This window comes from Panthera onca, chromosome B3 (assembly GCF_046562875.1).
Source record: "Panthera onca isolate mPanOnc1 chromosome B3, mPanOnc1 haplotype 2, whole genome shotgun sequence".
Taxonomy (NCBI): Eukaryota; Metazoa; Chordata; class Mammalia; order Carnivora; family Felidae; genus Panthera; species Panthera onca.
The window spans coordinates 33,382,356-33,406,723 of record NC_138344.1 but is presented as its reverse complement, the minus strand read 5'-3'; the positions used below and the strand labels follow the sequence as shown (position 1 = coordinate 33,406,723).

The following is a 24,368-nucleotide window of genomic DNA, read 5'->3' as shown; positions in this document are numbered from 1 at the left end:
TTCTAGGGTTAAATGAAAAGGAGAGTTCTGTGTGTTTTCAGCATCATTTTTCAGTTCCTGGATGTTATGATATGTTTTGTCATCCAAATTTTGTCTCCTTTACTAATGATTTCCATGAGCCATTTTTTCCCAGAGTATGTCTTTTGATAGCAGCTTCCCAGCAGCTTTTTCTTCTTCTCAGTATCCCGTGGTGGGGGCCTGGCTTTTCATTCCCCCCTAGGATGACCTCTGCGAGGTCAGCATGGGGCCCAGGAGCAGGGCCTGCCTCTGCCAGTGCCTCCGCTGGTTCACTGGCTGCTGTGGTGGAATGTTACAGTATACATCGTCCACGTGTTTTTCCAAAACTGCATTCACATCAATCCAATTGTTTTCTCAGAGACTGAGTCCTTAACCAGCTTGTGCCAGTTCCACAGTGAAGGGCATCAGTGCAAGAGCAGAGCTCCAGGCTTCTGCAGGGAGGGACTGGGAGCCTAAATAGCCCCCATAATCTGGTTTCTGCAGCAACTCCACATTGTGTTGGGTTGGTGTTGAAGACTCAAGATCCACTGGCTTGAGCTATGCTCCTCCTGGACCCTGCAGGCTCCGGGGCAGTGGCTGCCAAATAGGCAAGGGACCCCAAATTGGTTTTTATTTTATTTTATTTTATTTTATTTTATTTCATTTATTTTATTTTTTCCAAATTGCTTTTTAAAGTGGGGGAAGTGGCAATATACCCAGTCACCAGTGATGCATGAATAATGTTTTGTCATATGCATCCGGGCCTTAGCAAGTTCCCAGCAGGCCAAGAACATCCTACCTTTTGTCCAGTACTGCCCAACCTGTTCCTTCAACAGCTGGAGGGTTGCATCATTTGCCAATCAGACACTGTTCACAAAATGCCTCTTGATCTCGGGGTCATGAGTTTGAGCCCCACATTGGGTGTAGAGATTACTAAAAAATAAAATAAACTTAAAAAAAAAAACAAACAGGGGCGCCTCGGTGGCTCAGTTGGTTGAGTGTCCAACTTTGGCTCAGGTCATCATCTTGTGGTTCATGAGTTGGAGCCCCACATCGGGCTCGCTGCTGTCAGCCTGTCAGCTTGTCAGCACAGAGCCCGCTTCAGATCCTCTGTCTTCCTCTCTCTGTCCTTCCCCTACTCACACTCTCTCTCCCTCAAAAAATGAATAAAACATTTTAAAAATGCTTTATAAAAAATAAATAATAATAGTATTTACTGAGCACGTATGAAGGCACTGTGCTAAGAGCTTTATGCATATCATCTCATTTAATCCTCACAAAAATTCTGATGAGGCAGGAATGAATATTAACCCAGTTTTAGAAATTAAGAAACTGATGTTCAGTGAGGTTAAGGAAACTGCCCCAAGTAACCTAACCATGAGTATTGGAACTACTTAAGTAAGTGCTAGAAAGGGGACTGAAAGGTAGGCCTGTGTATTCAATGCCTATGTCTAGCTCCCTAGGCATGAGTGTGCATCTAACAGTCATGCTGTACAGCCAGTTTGCTGCAAATGGAAAAGTCTTTCCTATAATCACTCCAGTGGCACTAGCGTATCACAGCAATTGAGACTTCACAATATAATTGCATAGCATGGTCTGAAGGACTCTTTGTGATCTAGCTCTTGCTGATATCTGCACCCTTCAACCCTCACCTTTGAGTTTGTACCTAGTAGAACCACATTGCTTCTAATGTCCCAAGAACCTCATGCTGTCCATGGTTTCCTGCCTTGAGACATATCATTCTCTTTGCCTCAGTGCCCTATCACCTCTATCACCTGGAATATTCCTTAGCTGGAAATCCAATTAATACATCACCTCTTCCAATAAATCTTTCCTAATTTTCCCCTGAAAATGTTAACCATTCTGTCCTCTGTACCAACCTCTGTCCTTTAGTTAAAAATATATTGTTCATTTATTCATTTAACATTAAATACTATTCTTTCCAGGCGCTAGGCTAAGTTCTGGTAGACAGAGAGTCAAATAACACTTTTGGAGAGGGAGGGCTTCATGCTAAAGCATGGACATAAACAAGCTAACTGCCAGTTGTTCCCACCAGCTAACAAAGTATAGGTTTCGACAGGCTTGGGCGGGCGAGGAGAGGGTATGCTGGGAGAAACGGGTGATAGGGCATTCTAATTCAGCCCAAATTTAGGAATCGGAGTTTATCTGTTCATGGAAAACAAGAGCTGGCAATACAGCTGGTCATTTATTTGAATAAATGTCCGTGATGTGGAACAGGATGGTGTCTGTTCAGCATCTTGGACTGCTTTTGAGCCCTTGTGGGGAGAGGAGTTAGGAGCAACACTGAGAGAATTATTTGAAAAGAAGACTTTGAGCTACTCTGGGCACAAGCTGTGCTGGCTGTGGAAACAGGGAAAGGCCATTCTCGCTTTCACATAGAACCCAACACTGCTGCACTATTGAGAATGGTAGCTTTCAGCACGCAGGCTGGTAGCCCCCTGCGCTGGGGATGCTGGCATTTTCACAGTGGGCCCTGTCACCACTGGCAGTGGCAGGACCGTAGCACCCTTGAATGGCTTCATGAGAAGGCATTGAAGAGAAGGTACTCGAGCAAGAAAGGAAGAAAAGGTGGGGGGTGGGGGTGGGGGGTGGGGAGGGGAATACTGCACGATGATCTATGGCTGACAGACTGGTTCGTGAGCCTATTGAGACACACCCAGGGCCTTCCACTTAGTGTTGGGGCAAGACCATGAATGCCAGGCTGCTTGTAATCTTGAATTCTAACCACAATCTATGGAGTCCCGAAGACACCTGAGTTAACTTTTTTATTGGCTATTAGGGAACTGTGTCTTATTCATCTTTATATCCCAGGACCTAAGACAAGGCCTGGCACACAGCAACTGCTGACAAAATATTTGTGGATTTATTTAATGAAGGAGTTGAAAGGGTCAGAGAAGGGAGAGGTGGGAGCATCACATATGCATGCACTTGATTAAAATGTGATGATTTGTTCCTGATCTGATTAGACCCAGAATATCAAACGGACATGGAATCTGTGCCATGGGTTCTGGCCTGTTTTGATGCTGCCAGCACATGTGGGAGGTGCTGAGACAAATTCCGTGGCAGTTACAAAGCGAACTGGCTGCCAAGATGGAGAGCAGGGAACAAATGGCCTTGACCTTCTATAATCCTAAGGTTCCCAAAATTAAGGGGAACCGGCACTACCAAAGGGTGAGGAGGTACCTAATTGTAGGTCAGATGGGAGGAAGAAGACATACTTAAAGGTGGGTCTAGATAGAGTATCCTAAAGAAAGAGAAAAGATCACCCTGGGTAGGGATAAACAGCCACAGATCAAGCCCACATGGAGACACTTAAGGTAGAGATAAGTAGGAGCCCCTGGGGATCAATGGTTATCTTTTTGGGTAGGCAATATTTCCCTCATCCTTGTAGCCTACCCTCCCCGTCAACAAATATCCGAATGCCTCAATGCCACCCCAGAGGCGGCAGCAGCATGTGAATCAGACACACATCTACATCCGAACGTTCTGTGGCAGCCTGTGTGGTTTTGGTTTCCTAATGGTGATCTGCATGTCCCCACTGAACTGGGTGAGGTTCCTGGTGATCAAGAATGGCTTTGAGCTCTACGAAGGACTCTGGATCACATGCAACTATGAGCTGTGCTGGAGCCACACACCCAAACCACCCTGTGAGTTCCACCAAATTAAACACCACAGGCCCCACAGTTCCAGAGCTTTCTGCCATGTTGGCCCTTCATCTTTCCTCCTCCAAGATCTCTTTGCCCTCACCTCTCCAAGTCCAGGATGGATCTCAGCCAAATTGTGAATGTAGCCATCCTTTTCTTTGGTGTTCTCAGTGTAACCTTTCCCAACTCAGTAGTTGATACTCTCTTTACTTTCTGGGAAGAACCCATTGGGCCTTTATAAGCTGTCCCTGTGAAGCAGTATGGTTGGTATTCTAACATTACTTGCAGAAATAGATGTAATTGATCATAACCGGGAAACAAAGCAAGGTGTCTCAGCCTCCATCAGATTTAACTTTTAAGGTCAGTGTGTTCTTCTGCCAACAGTAGAAGAGAATGTGAATGCATGTCAGATAAGGGTGTGTAACAAATGCTAGCTATTTAGAGTAAATTATTAACGTCAAATTTTATGTGAACTTAAGCAGATCTGAAAATGCAATATAAAACATTGAAAAATAAGTTTCTAGGGCTAGAAGATACCATATGCATGAGTTTTTCAATCAGAAGCAACACTTAGAGGAAAGACAGAACTACACGAAACAGTTTTCCCATTATCCACAAGAGATACAGATAAGCAGAGGCTCCAGATGCTGGATGTGGGGTTGGAGGGGTTGCACCTAGGCTCAGACCTGAGCTGGAGCATCTATGACATGTGGAACTCAAGGGCAGGACCCAAACACAAGATCTTGAGAAGGAACTAAAATCAAAGGCAGGCAGACAATTCAAGTGCACCTTCAACTTAAAAGAAAAACTAAAGAAAATATTTGCAACAAATATGAAAGATAAAAGGCTAATGGCCTTAATATTTTAAAATGTATATTATTAATAAAAAGGCAAATACTCAAATAAATTCTTTTTTTAAATTTTTAAAATATTTTATTTATTTTTGATAGAGAGAGACAGAGCACAAGTGGGGGAGGGGCAGAGAGAGAGGAGACACAGAATCCGAAGCAGGCTCCAGGCTCTGAGCTGTCAGCACAGAGCCCGATGCGGGGCTCGAACCTATGAACCATGAGTTCATGACCTGAGTTGAAGTTGGTTGCCCAACCAACTGAGCCACCCAGGCGCCCCTCAAATAAATTCTTGATAACCAGACAATTCACAGAACAAAAACTAAAAATGTTTAGTAAACATAGGTAAAACTATTTTAACCATAATAAATCATTAAAGAAAGGCAAATCAAATGAACAGTAAGATAAGATTTTTCACACGCGACATTAGCAGAGATTTTTAAGTGATGAGACACAATGCTGGACACTGTCATATACACTGGGACCATGTAAATGGCTATAACCAAAGCAATATGATTATGTGTATCTAGAGATTTACACTCACAAATTCCATTTCTAGAGAAATGGAGTAAAAGATACAGGCATAAAAATTAAACTGCAATATTTATGTAATCATGCCCAGGCTAAAATTTAGGACTTGAAGATTATTAAAATTTTAATGAATGAGAGTCTTGGAATTTTGTCACTTACAGTAGCAAATAGTTTATTTCTCAGAACCTGGATATTACCTATGAGGCCAACTGTTAATGATTTAGAGGTGGTCAACTGAGTCCTTTAAGTACACAATTTTAAGTCAAGTATCTATCCTGTTTGCAACGTTAACTAAGTTCTAATTCTAGGATCAGTAAGTAGTCCGCAGTTCTCATAATGAATTTCCCAAATGTCATGAGTGTGTTCAGCTCTCACTAATCTGTTATGTTATTACTGCCCAAAACACTATTGTCCCAATTCAAGAACTTTAAACTTTTACCTACTAATTGCAAGAATTTAGCCCCCTTTCCCATGGAAAGGTGTTTTCAGGGTCATCCCAGTCAATGATTCTTGACTTCAGAGCAGCATCAGGTAGGATATAAAAGCTACCAAGACTGGAAAGAATACTACCCTACTGGAAAGCAGTAATGTCATTTCTGTGAGTTTCATGGGGACTCTCTAAGATGGACTCAAGGATGTGTGTGTTCATGTTCCTCTGTTGTGGAGTTACATTAGGCCATTGTGCCTCTGCCTCTGATTTCACCTGGTTCTAGATGATTGATAGCCTCTCTGCTGTAGCAGTTGCTAACAGAATGGAGAAGGGGTGGGGAGTAGGGGACACCATCCTTCACTTTTATTCTAGGTCTCAAGTGTGGAACAGACCCTTCTGTTAACTCCCCTGTAGCATAGGTGAGATCAAACCATAATATAAAGGAATGTTTTGCCATAGAGAGTAGGTTGGACCATTTGGAAGACTGTGGAGAAAGAAGATTAGGTCTTTTAGTCAAAGCAGTGGACCCTCTGGAGCCAGGGCCTGAGAACCATTGCACAATAAACAAGGCCAAGCTGTGCGAGGAACCTAAATCCTAAGTTGATTTCACAGCCTCCTCTCCCAGGTGCTAGGTCTCCATCTTTTCCATTCCAAAACCACCTTCTTTTCCATGAGGCTGGGGAAGTTTTGTCTTGGCCTTATGTGACTGGAATAAAAATTTTGTCTTGGCCTTATGGCAACAACATGGAGGTTTAGATCTGACTAAATAAGTGGGCTGACTCCTCAACAGCACCTTCTTCATTCTCAAAATCCATAGCCACACCCCACCTGCACTCACTCAGTCTGGCTCCTTCATAGTTAAAAGGAGCTAGCCCTTTTGGAGCACTGTCTCCCTATTCTGGCTTTGATTTTTGCTGAAGGACCTAGGGTGCAGTAAGAGGAATCCCACCCCCAAATCTCTTTGGCACAGCTGAGTACTAGGTGCTTAGCTTTTCCTATGGCTGGCTTCTTTCCTATGCTTCTTTCTTCTCACGTCATCTTGGCTTCCCCATTGATTCCTTCCAGAGTGTCAACAGCTGTAAAGGAAAAGAGCATCTAGTGTTAACTAAGCTTATTTGTTCACAAGAGCAAGGTGGCTTATAGCCCTGGCCCTCTCACTTTCCAAAACCTCCTGGACAAAGTTTTACTTTCATAACAATAGAAGGAGATCTTGCCCAGCCCAAACTACTGAATGGTGAGTGTTCCCAATTCACTGAGAATCATTACTGCTTTCCAGTATGGTAGTATCCCTTTCAGTCTTGGTAGCTTTTATGTCCTACCTGATGGTGCTCTGAAGTACAGAATCACTGACTGGGATGATCCTGAGAACACCAGCAAGGATCTTATCAAGCTTTTCGCGTGATGTGGGCTTCTTCCTCTCCAAATTGAGAATGACATCCCCTCTCTTCCCAGGGCATTAGCTTCATTGCCTTTAGCAAACTGGGAGGTTTGCCTTGCTATTCCTGCAACCCAAAGCCATAAAAGAATATTACTAAGGAAATCTTCAGCAGTGTTTTGATACATGTGATCTACGTGGGTGTTCCTTATATCTAGGGCACTTCTCTTTCCCTGGACCAAAACTTCTTACTGACAAGTAGGGCCTTTTGTAACTCAGGTCCTAAGATCTTTGAAACTTTGACAAGTAAGCTACTGTAAAAACTGATGTTTAAAAGCTGAAATAGCTTTTGGTTTTATAGGAGATGGAGACTTGAATTCAGCTTTAGGATGTTTGTTTTGTTTTGTTCAATGAATTAGGAAAAAAACTATGAAGTTAACCAAATGTAGCCATTTTATACTATGGAGTTAAGTGTTTAGTTTGGTCAGATAATTAGTTGTATATAATTATGACTAGTAGACTTGCTTCCTTTTGGGGTGAGATGATTCTATGCTGCAAATCTTCAGTTGTTCCTTTGGAGTTGTGAGTGATCTTGTTCACGTGGTTTCAGGAGATAAGGAGCCAAAATGGAGAAGATTGTAAGAAAAACATGAAGTCGATTTTTCCTCTCATGGTGGAGGAAAGGCTGGGCTGTAACATATCTTAGACAGAACTTACACCGAATATCTTAGTGCACTTTTGTGTTTTAATGATCAGATTTCATTTGAACTAGTATAAGCTATACAGTGAACTTATTTACTCAGAAGACTCTCATAGACTCCCAAAGGCAGGAAGTTTGCCGTACCTTAGGAAATTCCAGACAAGGCCGGGGTCTCCGATGAAGAAAATCAAGCCTGCCAGTCACTCAGTCTCTCTAGAGCTGCATTGTCACTCATCTTAGTTTACACTTTGTTTTATCACTACAGCTCAGTTTCTCTTGTTAGTGTGCAAATCCTAAACAGTGAGATCCCAGTCTAGCTTTGTATCTTCTTGGCTCAAACAAGCAAAAGAGGAAATTAACATAAATCAGTCTCAAATCCAAATTTCCAAGCATAAGAATCAAATTAGTCCAATATGGGTCAGAGCCCATTCCTTGGTCCAATTAGCTATAGTCAGGGGACTATAGGCAAGGGCTGCTAGGTCTAGTGGGGGGCAGTGGGCTAAATACCATGAACGATGCCTGCCTATCACACTGGGCTTCATGAAGCTCAATGTAGGCTGATGGTTCTCTCTGGCTACATATCCTGCTAATTCTGAAACCCAGGTTTCAGAAAATGTGTTGCTTTGGGGTCATCATGTTTTAATGTGGCTAATTTGTTTGGGCCACAGAACAACTCACCTCTGTGGGTAGGTGTGTGGTTTCTTTTCATGGACTTTCCTATTATTGATGATGTAAGTGGTGAGTTCTAGAGAACGAAGTAAAACTTAAGAGTCAAATCTTAAATTGGGATAAGCTTTAACATATTTTCTTCTCTCTGGGTTACCTGGAAGCCGGACTGTGATTCTCAGACATAGAAGTTCTGAGAGAACTTTTAGTGGTAGAGCCCATCTGGCTTAAGAAAGGAAAAAAGCTAGACAAGGAGGCACCCCCTAAAGGATACTGAAGACATTGCAGGGTCTGCAGTATCTCACAAGAGCTATATTTACTTGCAATCGTGTGTTATCCTCTATTTCTTTTTTTTTTCAAGTTTTTATTTAAATTCCAGTTAGTTAAAATACAGCATAATATTAGTTTCAGGTGTACAATCTAGTGATTCGTCACTTCCATACATCACCCGGTGTTCATCACAACAAGAGCACTCCTTAATCCCCGTCACCTATTTAATCCATCCCCCCACTACCTCCTCTCTGGTAACCATCCATTTATTCTCCATAGTTAAGAGTCTATTTCTTCGTTTGCCTCTTCACTTCTCTTTTCTTGTTTGTTTTGTCTCTTAAATTCCACATGTGAGTGAAATCGTTTGGTATTTTTCTTTCTCTAATTTCACTTAACATAATACTCTCTAGCTCCATCCATGTCATTGCAAATGACAAGATTTCATTCCTTTTTATGGCTAAGTAATATTCTGCTGTGTGTGTGTGTGTGTGTGTGTGTGTGTGTGTGTGTATGCATACATACATACCACATCTTCTTTATTCATTCATCAATCGATAGGTACTTGATACTTGGGCGGTTTTCATAATTTGGCTATTGTAGGTAACGCTGCTATAAACATCGGGTGCATGTATCTTAAAACATTGCTGTGGGAGTTAAGGGAAGGATCTGCTTGATATTAGGGAGATGTTAGGAAAAAGTAATGTTTAGCATGCCCCTTCTCTCTTACCAACACCCAATCTGCAGAGAGCAGAGATCTTGAGCCAGGAGATGAGAGAAGTGGCGTTATGGCACTTGGGTAAGGGCTTTGGAACAAAAGGATGTTAGCAGGCCTGTCCCTGAGCAAATGCGACGCAGGACCTTGAGGGACTCTCAGGAAAGAAAAAAAAAAAGAAAGATATTTTTAGGGATTGAAATTCCTACAATCCAGAAAATTCAGGCTTGAAATCTTACAAGAGAGGAGTTCAAGTAAATGGGACGTCATTTTGTGGTCAAATGCAAGATAAGGCCTGTACAAGCCAGATCTACTTGGAAGAGAAAAAACAAATAGAAACAAACTACCTGTCCAAAAACAGTTAAGTCATTAAGTAAAATATGTTAATATGATAAGCTCCTTGGTAGCCATTAAAAATGATGTATACAGGGGTGCCTGGGTGCCTCAGTTAAGTAACCAGCTTTCGATTTCAGCTCAGGTCTTGATCTCATGGTTCGTGGGCTTGAGCCTCGCTCTCTCTCTCAAAAATAAATAAATAAACATTTTTAAAAATTAAAAAAAATGAAAATGATGTTTACAACAGGTGATTTGGAGGATAATCTTACCATATAATCTTAAGAAAAAATTCACTTGATATGCAGTATCATATCCACTCAGTACAGAGGGTAGAAAAGTACTGGAAAGAAATAACATAAAATGCTAGCAGTAGTAGCTGCCTCTAGGTAGTGGGATTGTGGCTGATTTTCTTCCTTATATTGAACATGTATTACTTTTATTTATTTAAAAAAATTTTTTTAATGTTTATTTATTTTTGAGAGACAGAGCACAAGCAGGGAAGGGGCAGAGAGAGTGGGAGACACAGAATCTGAAGCAGGCTCCAGGCTCTGAGCTGTTAGCACAGAGCCCCAGGCAGGGCTCGAACCCATGAACTGTGAGATCATGACCTGAGCCGAAGTCGTATGCTTAACCGACTGACCCACCCAGATGCCCCCATGTATTACTTTTAGAATTAGAATTAGGAACAAGAAAATGTTTTAATCTGTGTTGTGATGTTAGAGTCATGTCTCCTATAAGCTAGTTTACATCTAGGTTAATGTGTTAACGCACCCAGAACTATTTGTATGTTTAGTTTTATAATGAAGGCTTTGCCTTCACAGTAAATAAATTCCAAGTATCAATGAAAAGCTGGGAAACGGGAACAAGGGTGGCTCAGTCAGTTAAGTGTCTGACTCTTCATTTCAGCTCGGGTCATGATCTCACAGTTCTAGCCTCATGTGGGACTCAGCGCTGATAGCTCAGAGCCTGCTTGGGATTCTCTTTCTCTCTCTCTCTCTGCCCTTCCCATGCATGTGCGCTCTCTCTCTCTCTCTCTCAAAAATAAATAAACTTGAAAAATTGAAAAGAAAAGCTGGGAAATAAGATCCTTATTTATGCCCTGGACGCCACATAGTAAGCTCTGTTTCATCCTCCCTAGTCCTCATGCCCTTCTCTAAGACTCTATCTGGTTTTCTTAAGAAAACCCTGCTGGACTACCCAGACCCTGCTGGCCCCCTGCTGGACTACCCAAGCCTTTCCTTTCTCATTCTCCTTGGCAGATTACCTTCAATATTCCAGGACTTTCTTCCTCATCTCTATCTTCTCCATACTCGTTGCCCTTGGCTGGCTCATCAGCTCTTGCCTGCCTGGAAGAGGAAGTACGACCACCAACTTCGATCTGAAGGTATCCATACTGAGCTTCATCTCAGGTACAGACCTAGACTGGCAGGGAAATGCCAAGGTAAAACTGTCAAATGAATCAAGTTTCTCTGTGGGGCTTTTATTCTCTTTTTCTTGTCCCTTTCCTCTTCTTCAGTATCACATCAAGTTGCCAGCTTCCAGCCCTGTCTTACTGCATAAAACACACTTTAACTGACTTATACCAGGGGGAAGGGAGAGGCCCCTTTCTCTTTCCCATATTGGTCAAGCCCTAAATTTTAATCTTGCTGTGCATATGGTGTGGAGGTAGAAGAAGACTTGGGGGGGGGGTGGTGTGTGGTCAAGGAAGACTGAAGACACTGATGGGTTGTGACATCTTTTCTTTTGGTCCTAGCCATCTCCTTGCTCCTCTGCCTTATCCTGTTTCTGGCACAGGTTTACAGGCATACTAAGGACGCCTTGGAGCCAGATCTCCTATGGGCCTATCATATTAATTGGTGGAGTGACTTCTTATTCACGTTTTCTGGTGAGTCAGTCCCCTGTCTTATGCTAGAAGGATAGAAGAAGAAACTACTTCTTGATGGCAAGGTAGAATTTAGGAGAAATAGAAGAAATGACTGTTCTTATCCGGAACATTTATACATGGAGAGGCAGAGTGGTATGGCAAAGAAAGTATGGATTTTGAAGTCTGGAAACCTGGATTTAGTAACCTGTTCTACCATTAACTGAGGCAGGCACAGGTTGACTGACTTGCCTAAGACCGCACAGAAAGTTGTGGAACTATCACTTGAATCTAGGAGGTTCAAGCTTTGTCTTCACCATGTGAGATAATGCAATGGGAGCACAGGAGGGTAAAGTAACTGTGCTGGGGGAGAGAAGGGTTGGCTTCACTAAGAAGAGGTCTTTAGAACCTCTTCTAAAGCATCACTAAGAATTTTGAAAGCCAAAAGACCATCTGTCTACTGAAACTCACCTCAAATTCTTCTCCTCCTTTAGGGATCATGTCCTTCCTCAACTACATAACTTTCAGATTTCCTCCCCTTGATCAAAATGTCACCACGAGTCCCACGGAGAAGTCAAGGCTGGGGGTTGGTCCAGTGACCAAAGAATTACCTGCTGAAGATGAAGGGTTAAGGTCTGATATGGAAGCTCCAACTGAGGAAGAGAAAACAGCCCCCGAAGCAGAACCGTGATGGTGATAGGAAAACCCAACTACTGCTTGTTTTAAAAACAGAAGAGAGGCTGAGTTGGAAATGATTTTGTAGATTCTAGGAAACTCTCCTAATGTCATGTCCATGCTATTGAAGGAGATAGCAGTAAAGCTATCTTTTGTGAGCACTGGATCCAAAATATGTATTATAGACATGTAAAGAAAATAATAAAAATCCACTTAAGAAAAAAAATTTTTAGGTTTATTTATTTTTGAGAGAGAGAGAATCAGAGGGGCAGAGAGAGAATCCCAAGCAGGCTCCGCACCATCAGCATGGAGCCTGATGCAGGGCTCGCACTCACTAACTGTGAGATCATGACCTGAGCCAAAGTCGGGCACTTAGCCAACTGAGCCATCCAGGCTCCCCAAGAAAAAATTTCTAAGATAAAACATCTGTGGTCAGAATCACGAATGAAAGAAACTAGCAGTAGGTGCAGTGTGTGGATTAGAGATGTCTTTGGGCATCAGGGATCTTACAGAGCAGAATGACCCATAGAGAAAGATGTCATCTAGAGGAAGATGTCATCTAGAGAAAGAGATCATCTAATTCTGCTTGCAAATTTCTTTTCTTTATTATATGTGGCCTATACTGTTGAATCTGAATTGCAGATCCTTGCCAGCAATGGAATAAACATCAGTAGAAATAATACTTATCATCCATAGGTACTGAAAGGTGCTGGGGTGGGAGGTGGGTTCTGGGGAATCCATGAGGTCCAATTTCCTATGAGGACTGGTCATTTGAAACCTTTACAGTCTATTATGTGAACCCAGTGCTTGTCCCTAGGCTGAGAGATATCTTAACCAGGCCTCCACAAACTTCTGAAATTGTGCACAAAATTTGTGGATGCCCTTTTCTGTGAAGAGAGCCACAGACTCCATCAGATTTTTGATAGGCCTGTGACTCTTTTGATTCCTGTTACTCAGTTTTGTTTTAATGAGCCAAATGAGGCTAAAGGGCTTTCTTCAGCCTAAGTAGATAGATGTGGACCAAGTTAAAAGGTTTTACCCTATAAAACTAAGTAAGGCAATCACATAGGTCTTTCAATGGCTAAAGATCCCTTTCAAACCCAGACCTCATTCCATGCAGAAAGTCCCTGACATTCATTTTGTTCTTTATTCCTTTAGTAGCTGCCACTACTACTCTACTGGTTGAGGTGCATACTTCTCCCCCAACCTGGCAGTGGAATGGACTATAGTGCCCAGCTTGAACCCCTTTCTGCTCTTAAAGATAAGCTTTTGGGTCCTTTTGGTTTAATTTAAAGATTTACTGGTAACTTCTGTAGAAAACAAACATAACAGCATGGAGCAATTATGTAGAGTTTTTTGGTTGTTTTTTTTTTTGTTTTTTTTTTTTTTTGCCTTTTTAAGATAATTTTATTTGGGTGGTTCTTACAATTCATGTAGTGTTTTTTTTTTAAATGTTTTTATTTACTTATTTATGAGAGAGACAGAGACAGAATGAAAGTGGGTTAGGGGCAGAGAGAGAGGGAGACACAGAATCCAAAGCAGGCTCCAGGCTCTGAGCTGTCAGCACAGAGCCCAACGCAGGGCTCGAACTCACGAGCTGTGCGATCATGACCTGAGCCGAAGTCGGCCACTCAACCGACTGAGCCACCCAGGTGCCCCATAATTTATGTAGTTTTTATAATCCTGGTCCCTGATTAGAAACGCCCTAACATTCCCGGATAGTAACTGAAAGCCCATTAGGTTAATACCTTAGCTTTCATTCCTAAGGATAGGAGTTTAGCAGCACGTGCTTATGTGCACCCATCCATACAGACACCCATATACACACACAGACACACACACACAGACACAGACACATATATACACACACTTCATTTTGACCCTACCTTAGAAAACTCTCCATGTTGGCTCCTCTTCCTGACAGGTGGCCTTAGTTATGGCAAAATGACTGGTGCCTCCTTACCACAGGGGGCCTCATTTCAGAGGCTCCTCAGGCTATTCCTGAGACTTTGTCTGGTTGTAAGAACACACGTGTATTGAAGTCCAGCTCCTCATCTTCCCACGCCCCTCACACACTAAGCATACCCCACACATTGATGAATGAAGGATTCATTGAATTGATAAGCTTTATTTATAATTCAGTTTTACTACTTTAATTGTAAGACTAAACTGACAGTGAGCTAAGTACTGATGACTCTTCAGGAAATGGAAGTTTTAAGTGGGGTAAGAAGAAGGAAGTAGGTCTAAGTGAGAGTGGAAGATGCTAGATCATAAGAAAGTAACCATAAAGGGGCACCTGGTTGGCTCAGTTGGTTAAGCATCTGACTTTGGCTCAGGTCACGATCTCACGGTTCGTGGGTTTGAGCCCTGCATGGGGCTCTGTGCAGACAGCTCAGAGCCTGGAGCCTGCTTCAGATTTTGTGTCTCCCTCTCTCTCTGCCCCTTCCCCGCTCACACTCTGTCTCTCTCTCTCTCAAAATTAAATAAACATTAAAAAATTAAAAAAGAAAACAAAAGAAAGTAACTGTAAAAGCCCTGACTATTAGGAGATAATGGATAGTTGTTATAACTAAGTTTTCTACTTTGCTAGCATAGTATATAAGAAACAGGCAACCTGCAGCGCCTGGGTGGCTCTTATAAGAAACAGGCAACCTGCAGCGCCTGGGTGGCTCAGTCAATTAAGCACCTGACTCTTGATTTTGGCTCAGGTTATGATCTCATGGTTTGTGAGTTCCAGCCCTGCATCAGGCTCTGCGTGATGGTGTAGAGCCTGCTTTGGGATTCTCTCTCCCTCTCTCCCTTCCCCTACCCCACTTACTCTCTCTGTCTCAAAATAAATAAATAAACTTAAAAAAATAGAGACAACCTTTCATTGCTCCTTTAGAAGCTGAATGCTCTATTTTCTTCTTTTTCTGTCTTTGCTTGTAGAAATTCCTTAAAAAGCTTAAGTGGATTTCCAATAAGATAGCTCAGTAAATCACCCTTCCATACCTTCCCTCTGCTCCAAATACATTGCCTGATAGATGAAGCGGAGGGAGAAGGAGTGGGAGAGTGAGGGAGAAGGTGGGACAGGGAGGGAGGGAGAAAGATAGATTGAGAAGTATAGCCAGGTCAAAACAAGACAAGGATTTTCACAGAGCAGAAAAATGACCAAAACACAAGGCCGTAATTTGAGGTAAGCCATAGATTTAATGAGCTCTAAGTCCAAAAGTAATATGGAAGTAAACAGTAAGACAACTCCTGTAGGGTGAAAAGAGTTAAAGTGCTTCTCAAGACATGGACTAGAGGTAGGTTCATGACTCTAGCTCAAACTAGGGACTTATGGAAAGCTGCCAAGGACTGACTGGGGCTACAGCTTACTTGGAACCATACACTCGAAGAGGTAAAAGGACACAAACACACCCTTGCTCAATTGAGCAGCCCATTCGTGCATTAACTGGCTCTGTAACATTCCCTGACAACATAGCAGAACAAGAAATCTGAAATATCATATTTATGAGACCTGAGTCTGGACTGGGGAACTTGGCTAAAGAAAGGAAACCCAAACCCATTGGGTGGTATGAGCATAAAGGGAGAGAAAGAAACAAGAGACAACAAAAAAAAATTTTGTGCCTGCAAAGAGGAATTCCAAACATGTAAAGAAATGTTCAGAAAAAATTCAAAGTCCACAATCAGAATATGGATTCATTTCAGATTAATTTGGGGCATAGTATGATAGAGACTTTAAATATTCTTAGGCTACATGAAGAGATATATGACAGAATCATAGATTATAAAAAATGACCCCAAACTATGAAACAAAAATAGATGGAAATCATAGAAATGAAAAATATAATAGTCATTAAAGTAAAAAATATAATAGTCATTATATAAAAAAATATAATAGTCATTAAAATAAAAAGCTCAATAAATTAAAAAAAATCTAAATAGTACACTCAATAAAAAGAGAAAATATTTTATTTTGGGGTATATCTAGAATATTTGTAAAAATTGACCAAGTTATATGTCTGAAAGAAAGTTTCAACAAATTTAAAAGGCTATAAATCAGTCTGTGTTTCTTGAACACAATGACATCAAATTAGAATTCAATAAAAATAATAATTTTTTAAAAACTCTATGTGCTTTTGAGAACTAAAAAATGCTCCCTAAAAAATTCATGAGTAAAAAGACAATCACAGTGGAAATGACAAAATATCTAGAACTAAACAACAATAAAAGAATGGCTACCATAAAACCCCACAGGTGCATTTATGTAAAATAAAAAATGAAAAATAGTTTAAAATAAATAACTATGCAGTCAACTCATGAACCTGAAAAAGAATAACTAAATAAACCGAAAGGAGAAGAAAGAAAAAATTTTTTAAGTAAACAGTAAAATATGAAAAAGTTTTTAAGTTCAAACAACCTAAAACCTAGCTCTTTGGAAAACAATAAAACAAAGGACAAACTACAAGCAAATCTAATTAAGAAAAAAAAGAAAAACTATAAATAAATACTATCAGGAATGAAAAGGAGAACTGCTAAAGTAGTCTTCTGTACATTATAGATTATATAATTGGTTTGTGTATTATATATTTTTATATATTTATATATAATATAACATATTATAGATATGTTACTCAAGCATATTTTGTTGTTTAAAATTTGTTTCTTTGGTGTTGGTTGTTATTTGTCTTCTCTCATTTTTGATTTTATTTGGGTCCCTTCTCTTTTCTTTTTGATAAGTCTGGCTAGAGGTTTGTCTATCTTATTAATTCTTTCAAAGAACTAGCTCCTGGTATCATCAATCTGTTCTATTTTTTTTAATTTTTTAAATGTTTATTTATTTTTGAAAGACAGATAGAGTGCGCACGGGGGAGAGGCCAAGAGAGAGGAAGACACAGAGTCCAAAGCAGGCTCCAGGCTCTGAGCTGTCAGCACAGAGCCCAATGTGGGGCTCAAACTCACGAACCATGAGATCATAACCCCAGCCGAAGTCAGACGCTTAACCGACTGAGCCACCCAGGCGCCCCTGTTCTATTTTTTTTTTTTTTTTTTTTTTAGTTTCTATACCATTTTTCTCTGCTCTAATCTTTATTATTTCCTTCTTTCTGCTGGCTTTAGGCTTCATTTGTTGTTCATTATCTAGATCCTTTAGGTTTAAGTTTAGATTGTTTATTTGAGATTTTTCTTGCTTCGATGTAGCAATACAGACCTACCTGGATGTACTAAGACTGCTTTTGCTGCGTCCCAAAGGCTTTGGACCATTGTGTTTTCATTTTCATTTGTTTCCGTGTGTTTTTTTATTTCTTCTTTGATTTCCTGGTTGACCCATTCATTCTTAATAGGATGTTCTTTAACTACCATATATATGTGATTTTTCCAAATTTTTTTCTGGTGGTTTATTTCTAGTTCCATAGCACTGTGATCAGAAAAGTTGCATGTTATGACTTCAATCTTTCTATATTTGTTGAGACCTGTTTGGTGACATAATGTGTGATCTATGCTAGGGAATACTCCATGTGGACTTGAAAAGAGAGTGTATTCTGCTGTTTTAGGATGAAATATTTTGAATATATCTGCTAAGTCTGTCCATCTGGTCCAATATGTCATTCAAAGCTATTGTTTCCTTGTTTATTTTCTGTTTAGATGATCTGTCCATTGACATAAGTAGAATATTAAAATGGAATTTATTCCTGGATTGCAAGCGTGATTCAATATTCACAAATCAATCAACATGATACACCAGATTAATAAAAGAAAGGCTAAGAACCATATGATCATGGGACTAAGAACCATATGATCAGTCAGTTAAGCATCCGAATCTTGATTTTGGTGCAGGTTGTGATCTCACAGTTGGTGAATTTGAACCACACATTGAGCTCTGCACTGTCAGTGCAAAGCTGCTTGGGATTCTCTCTCTCTGCCCCTCTCCCACACACTCTCTCTCTCTCTCAAAATAAGTAAACATTTAAAAAAGAAAACCCTATGATCATTTCAATAAATGCAGAAAAATAATTTGACAAAGTACAATATCCATTCATGATAAAAAAACCTTCAACAAAGTAGGCTTAGAGGGAACATACCTCAACATAACAAAGACCATATATGAAAAAAAACTACAGCTAATATCATCCTAAATGGGAAAAAAACTGAGAGCTTTTACTCTATGGTCAGGAACAATAGAAGTCCTAGCCACAACAATCAGACAATAAAAAGAAATAAAAGGGGTCTAAATAGTCAAGGAAGAAGTAAAACCTTCACTATTTGCAGATGACATGATACTATATATAGAGAAAACTTGAAAGATTACACCAAAAAACTGCTAGAACTGATACATGAATTCAGTAAAATTGTAGGATACAAAATCAATGTGTAGAAATCTGTTGCATTTCTACACGCCAATAATGGAGCAGCAGAAAGATAAATTAAGGAATCACTCCATTTGCACCAAAAACAAGATGCCTAGAAATAAATCTAAAAAGAGGTGAAGGACCTATACTCTGAAAAAATATAAAACACTGAAGAATGAAAATATAAAATATATATATAAAATATATATATACAATATATATATAAATATATATAAATATATATAAAAATATAAAACACTGAAGAATTGAAGATGAAGCAAAGAAGTGGAAAGACATTCCATACTCATGGATTGGAAGAAAAAAATTTGTTAAAATGTCTATGCAACCCAAAGCAATCTACACTTTTAATGCAATCTCTATCAAAATAATATCAGCACTCTTCACAGAGGTAAACAAACAATTCTAGAATTTGTATGGAACCAGAAAAGACCCTGAATAGCCAAAGCCACATTGAAAATGAAGAACAAAACTGGAGGTATCATAATTCCATATTTCAAGGTATACTACCAAGCTGTAGTAATTAAAACAGTATGGTACTGACACAAAAACAGACACATAGATCAATGAAACAGAATAGACAGTACAAAAATAAATCCACGATTATATAGTCAATTAATCTTCAACAAAAGAGGCAAGAGTAGCAATGGGAAAATGACAGTCTTTTCAACAAACATTGTTGGAAAAACTGGACAGAAACATGCAAAAGAATGAAACTGGACCACTTTCTTATACCACACACACACACACAAAATTCAAAATGTATTAAAGACCTAAATATGAAACCTGAAACCATAAAAATCCTAGAATAGAACACAGTAGTTTATTTGACATCCGCCATAGCAACTTCTTTCTAGATATGCCTCTCAAGGCAAGCAAAACAAAAGCAAAAAAAAAAACTATTGGGACTTCATCAAAATGAAAAGTTTCTGCACGGTTAAGGAAACAACAAAACTAAAAGGCAACCTACAGAATGGTGGAAGATATTAACAAATGACATATTTGATAAAGGGTTAGTATCCAAAATATTATAAAACTCAACACCTCAAAAATGGATAATCCAATTGAAAATGGACAGAATACATGAATAGACATTTTACCAAAGAAGACTGTGCAGATGGCCAACAAACACATGAGAAGATACTCGACATCACTGATCATCAGGGAAATGCAAATTAAAACTACAAAGTCACACCTCACACCTGTCAGAATGGATAAAATCAACAACACAAAAAACAACTGGTGTTAGCAAGGATGTAGCAAAAGGGGAACCCTCTTGCACTGTTGATAAGAATGCAACCTGATGCAACCACTGTGGAAAACAGTATGAAGATTACTCAAAGCTTCTAAAAATAGAACTACCTTACCATCCAGCAATTGCCTACTAGGTATTTACCCAAAGGATACAAAAATACTGATTCAAAGGGATACATGCACCCTGATGTTTATAGCAGCATTATCAACAACAGCCAAATTATGGAAACAGCTCAACTGTTTGTTCATCAACTGAAGAATGGATAAAGAAGATGTGATATATATTTATAATGCACTCAGCCATAAAAAAAAGAATGAAATCTTGCCATTTGCAATGACATGGATGGAGCTAGAGAGTATTATGCTAAGCGAAATAAGTCATTCAGAAAAATACAAACACCATATGATTTAAATCATATGTGGAATTTAAGAAACAAAAAAACAAAGTGGAAAAAAAAGACAAACCAAGAAAGACACTTTTTATTTTTATTTATTTTATTTTTTTAACGTTTATTCATTTTTGAGACGAGAGAGACAGAGCATGAATGGGGGAAGGTCAGAGAGAGAGGGAGACACAGAATCTGAAACAGGCTCCAGGCTCTGAGCTGTCAGCACAGAGCCCAGCGCGGGGCTCGAACTCATGGACCGCGAGACCATGATCTGAGCCGAAATAGGACGCCCAACCGACTGAGCCACCCAGGCGCCCCAAGAAAGACTCTTTTTTAAAAAAAATTAGTAGGCTCCACACCTAGCATGGAGCCCAATGTTGGGCTTGAACTCATGATCCTGAAATCAAGACCTGAGCTGAGATCAAGAATCAGTCAGATGCTCAACTAACTAAGCCACCCAGGTGTCCCAAGAGACTCTTAACTGACGAGAATAAACTGATGGTTATCAGAGAGAGGAGCGGCGGGGGGGGGGGGGGGGGGGGGGGAGGGGGGATGGGTTAAATGGAGTGAACTTGTTGTGATGAGCACCAGGTGTATGGAAGTGTTGAATCACACTATATTGTACACCTGAAATGAATATTATACTGCATGTTAAGTAACTGGAATTTAAATAGAAATTTAAAATTTTTTTCTTTCTTACTACTCTTTATTTGAACCATTAAGTTATCGAATATGTAAATTAATCTGTGGATTCAGTGAAATTCCAAAGGAAGTCTGACACTTTTGTAGGGTTCTTTTGTGAAGAATGTCAGGTAGGTCCTAAAATTTAGGGCAGTTCATTCTCTTCTGCTTGCAAAGAATCAAAAAGAGCCAAGATAATTTTGAAAAATAAGAAGATGGAAACAATTACTCTAACCTACATGGAGGTGACTTATTAATCTATTGTAGTCAAGACAGTGTGCTATTGGCACAGATATAAACAAACAAATGGAACAGAATAGAAAATCTAGAGATGTGGAAATGTGATATATGATAGTGGTAGCATTAAAAAAAATAAATGAAGAAACTATGAACTATTCATAAATGAGGAAATTATGAACTATTCAAGTAGTAGGGTTGGTGCAACTGGTTAAACAGGGGGAAAAACATAAAACTAGAGCTTTGACCCATGATCATAGTTTTTTTTAAAAAAGGAAGTCCAGAGAGTAAGGACCTAATGTGAAAAGCAAAACTTTAAAGACCTCCATACCCATCTGGAGGAAATGTGAGCCTCAAAAAGAATAATGACATTAATAGATTATAACACTTTGAATTTTTAAAGAAATCCATGAGTTTGTAGTGACATTCAACAAAAGAGAGAAATGGTGAAAGGAGAAGGAAAAGAGGAGGCAGATTTTCTTTATAGAAATATGCCAGCCAACAAACATAGAAGGAATGATAGATGTTGAAAATCATTTTATAATTCCCAATATAATTCAGGCAAGAATCATAGTATATCATCATTAAGTAAAAAGTTACTGGAGAATAGTATATCATGTTACCCCTCCACTGAATACTTATTAATTCCAAAGGGGAAATGTACAACGGGAAGATTTGGCAATCACAATCTTAACTAAATGGTCAAGCTTGGCATCATCAAGAGAAGGATGAGTTAACATCACGTGCTTCATGATGTGAAACAGTGGGAGGTATACACCACCACCTGTGTGGGGGTTTTGCTAGAAATGTTTGACTTGAATACAATGATAGTCACACAAATTCAGAATGCATGGCCTTCTATAAGACAACTGACCCAAACTATTCAAGGATTTAATATCATGAAGAACAGAGGGAGGTGATAGGATTGTTCTAGCTGAAGGAGACTACAGACATAAAACAGATGAAATTCATTGATTCTGGATTTCTTTTTTTTTTTTAATTTTATTTTCTTTTTAAAATTTACAGCCAAGTTAGCTAGCATATAATGCAACAATGATTTCAGGAGCAGATTCCTTAATGTCCCTTACCCATTTAGATCACCCCCCCTCCCACAACCCCTCCATATTTAAAAGCCTCTTATGTTTTGTACCCCTCCCTGTTTTTGTATTATTTTTGCTTCCCTTCCCTTATGTTCATCTGTCCTGTGTCTTAAAGTCCTCATATGAGTGAAGTCATATGATTTTTGTCTTTCTAACTAATTTTGCTTAGCATAATGTCCCCTAGTTTCATCCATGTAGTTGCAAATGGCAAGATTTCATTCTTTTTGATTGCTGAGTAATACTCCATTGTATATATATACCACATCTTCTTTATCCATTCATCCATCGATGGACATTTGGGCTCTTTCCATTCTTTGGCTATTGTTGGTAGTGCTACTATAAACATTGGAGTGCATGTGCCCCTTCAAAACAGCATACCTGTATCCCTTGGATAAATACCTACTAGTGCAATTGCTGGGTCGTAGGGTAATTCTATTTTTAATTTTTTGAGGAACCTGCATATTGTTTTCCATCGTGGCTGCATCAGTTTGCATTCCCATCAGCAGTGCAAAGGAGATCCTCTTTCTCCGCATCCTCACCAACATCTGTTGTTGCCTGAGTTGTTAATGTTAGCCATTCTGACAGGTGTGAGGTGGTATCTCATTGTGGTTTTGATTTGTATTTCCCTGGTGATGAGAGATGTTGAGCATTTTTTTTAATTTTATTTTTTATTTTTTTAAATTTACATCCAAATTAGTTAGCATATAGTGCAACAATGATTTCAGGAGTAGATTCCTTAATGCCCCTTACCCATTTAGCCCATCCCCCCTCCCACAACCCCTCCAGTAACCCTCAGTTTGTTCTCCATATTTATGAGTCTCTTCTGTTTTGTCCCCGTCCCTGTTTTTATATTATTTTTGTTTCCCTTCCCTTATGTTCATCTGTTTTGTCTCTTAAAGTCCTCACATGAGTGAAGTCATATGATTTTTGTCTTTCTCTGACTAATTTCACTTAGCATAATACCCTCCAGTTCCATCCACGTAGTTGCAAATGGCAAGATTTCATTCTTTTTGATTGCCGAGTAATAATCCATTGTGTGTGCATGTGTGTGTGTGTGTGTGTGTGTGTGTGTGTGTGTGTATACACCACATTTTCTTTATCCATTCATCCATCGATGGACATTGGACATTTGGGCTCTTTCCATACTTTGGATATTGTTGATAGTGCTGCTATAAACATGGGCGTTCACGTGTCCCTTCGAAACAGCACACCTGTATCCCATGGATAAATGCCTAGTAGTGCAATTACTGGGTTGTAGGGTAGTTCTATTTTTAGTTTTTTGAGGAACCTCCATACTGTTTTCCAGAGTGGCTGCACCAGCTTGCATTCCCACCAACAATGCAAAAGAGATCCTCTTTCTCCGCATCCTTGCCAACATCTGTTGTCGCCTGAGTTGTTAATGTTAGCCATTCTGACAGGTGTGAGGTGGTATCTCATTGTGGTTTTGATTTGTATTTCCCTGATGATGAGTGATGTTGAGCATTTTTTCATGTGTCGGTTGGCCATCTGGATGTCTTCCTTGGAGGAGTGTCTATTCATGTCTTTTGCCCATTTCTTCACTGGATTATTTGTTTTTTGGGGAGTTGAGTTTGATAAGTTCTTTATAGATTTTTGATACTAACCCTTTATCGGATGTGTCATTTACAAATATCTTCTCCCATTCTGTCGGTTGCCTTTTAGATTTGTTGATTGTTTCCTTCGTTGTGCAGAAGCTTTTTATTTTGATGAGGTCCCAGTAGTTCATCTTTGCTTTTGTTTCCCTTGCCTCTGGAGATGTGTTGAGTAAGAAGTTGCTGAGGCCAAGGTCAAAGAGGTTTTTGCCTGCTTTCTCCTCAAGGATTTTGATGGCTTCCCATCTACTGGATTTCTTTTTTAGATGTATAAACATTTTTTGACAAATGGGGAAATTTGAGTGTAGAGAGTATGTTGGGAATTGTATTGAAATCATTTGGTTTTTCTCAGGGTTATTAATGATGCTGAGGATATATATGAAATACACTTGTTTCTAAGGAGATATGCTGAAATATTTTGAGGCAAAGTGTCATGATTTCTATACTCTCAGATGATTCAGCAAAAAGAAAAATGTATATATAAAGATAGAAAGATAAAGCCAATGTGTTAAGTTGTCAAATGTATTAATAGTTGGTATATATAGGCGAGGGGTATAAAGGTATTCATTTTACTGTTTTTCAACTCTTCTCTGTGTTTGAGATTTTGCAAAATACAAAAAGGTGAATTTTTTAAAAGTTTATTTATTTATTTTGAGGGGGGGAGGGACAGAGAGAGAGGGA

General features: G+C 39.5%; 1 protein-coding gene across 1 annotated transcript; it reads left to right on the top strand.

Annotated features, from left to right (window-relative positions):
* Window positions 1-2,632: 2,632 nt before the first annotated feature.
* LOC132668918 (transmembrane protein 202) lies at window positions 2,633-12,302 on the top strand. The gene is made up of 5 exons (XM_060618126.3): window positions 2,633-3,189; window positions 3,410-3,665; window positions 10,790-10,939; window positions 11,284-11,415; window positions 11,886-12,302. The coding sequence occupies exons 1-5, from the start codon at window positions 3,052-3,054 to the stop codon at window positions 12,080-12,082; spliced, it is 873 nt and encodes a 290-aa protein (XP_060474109.3). The 5' UTR covers window positions 2,633-3,051; the 3' UTR covers window positions 12,083-12,302.
* Window positions 12,303-24,368: the final 12,066 nt, after the last annotated feature.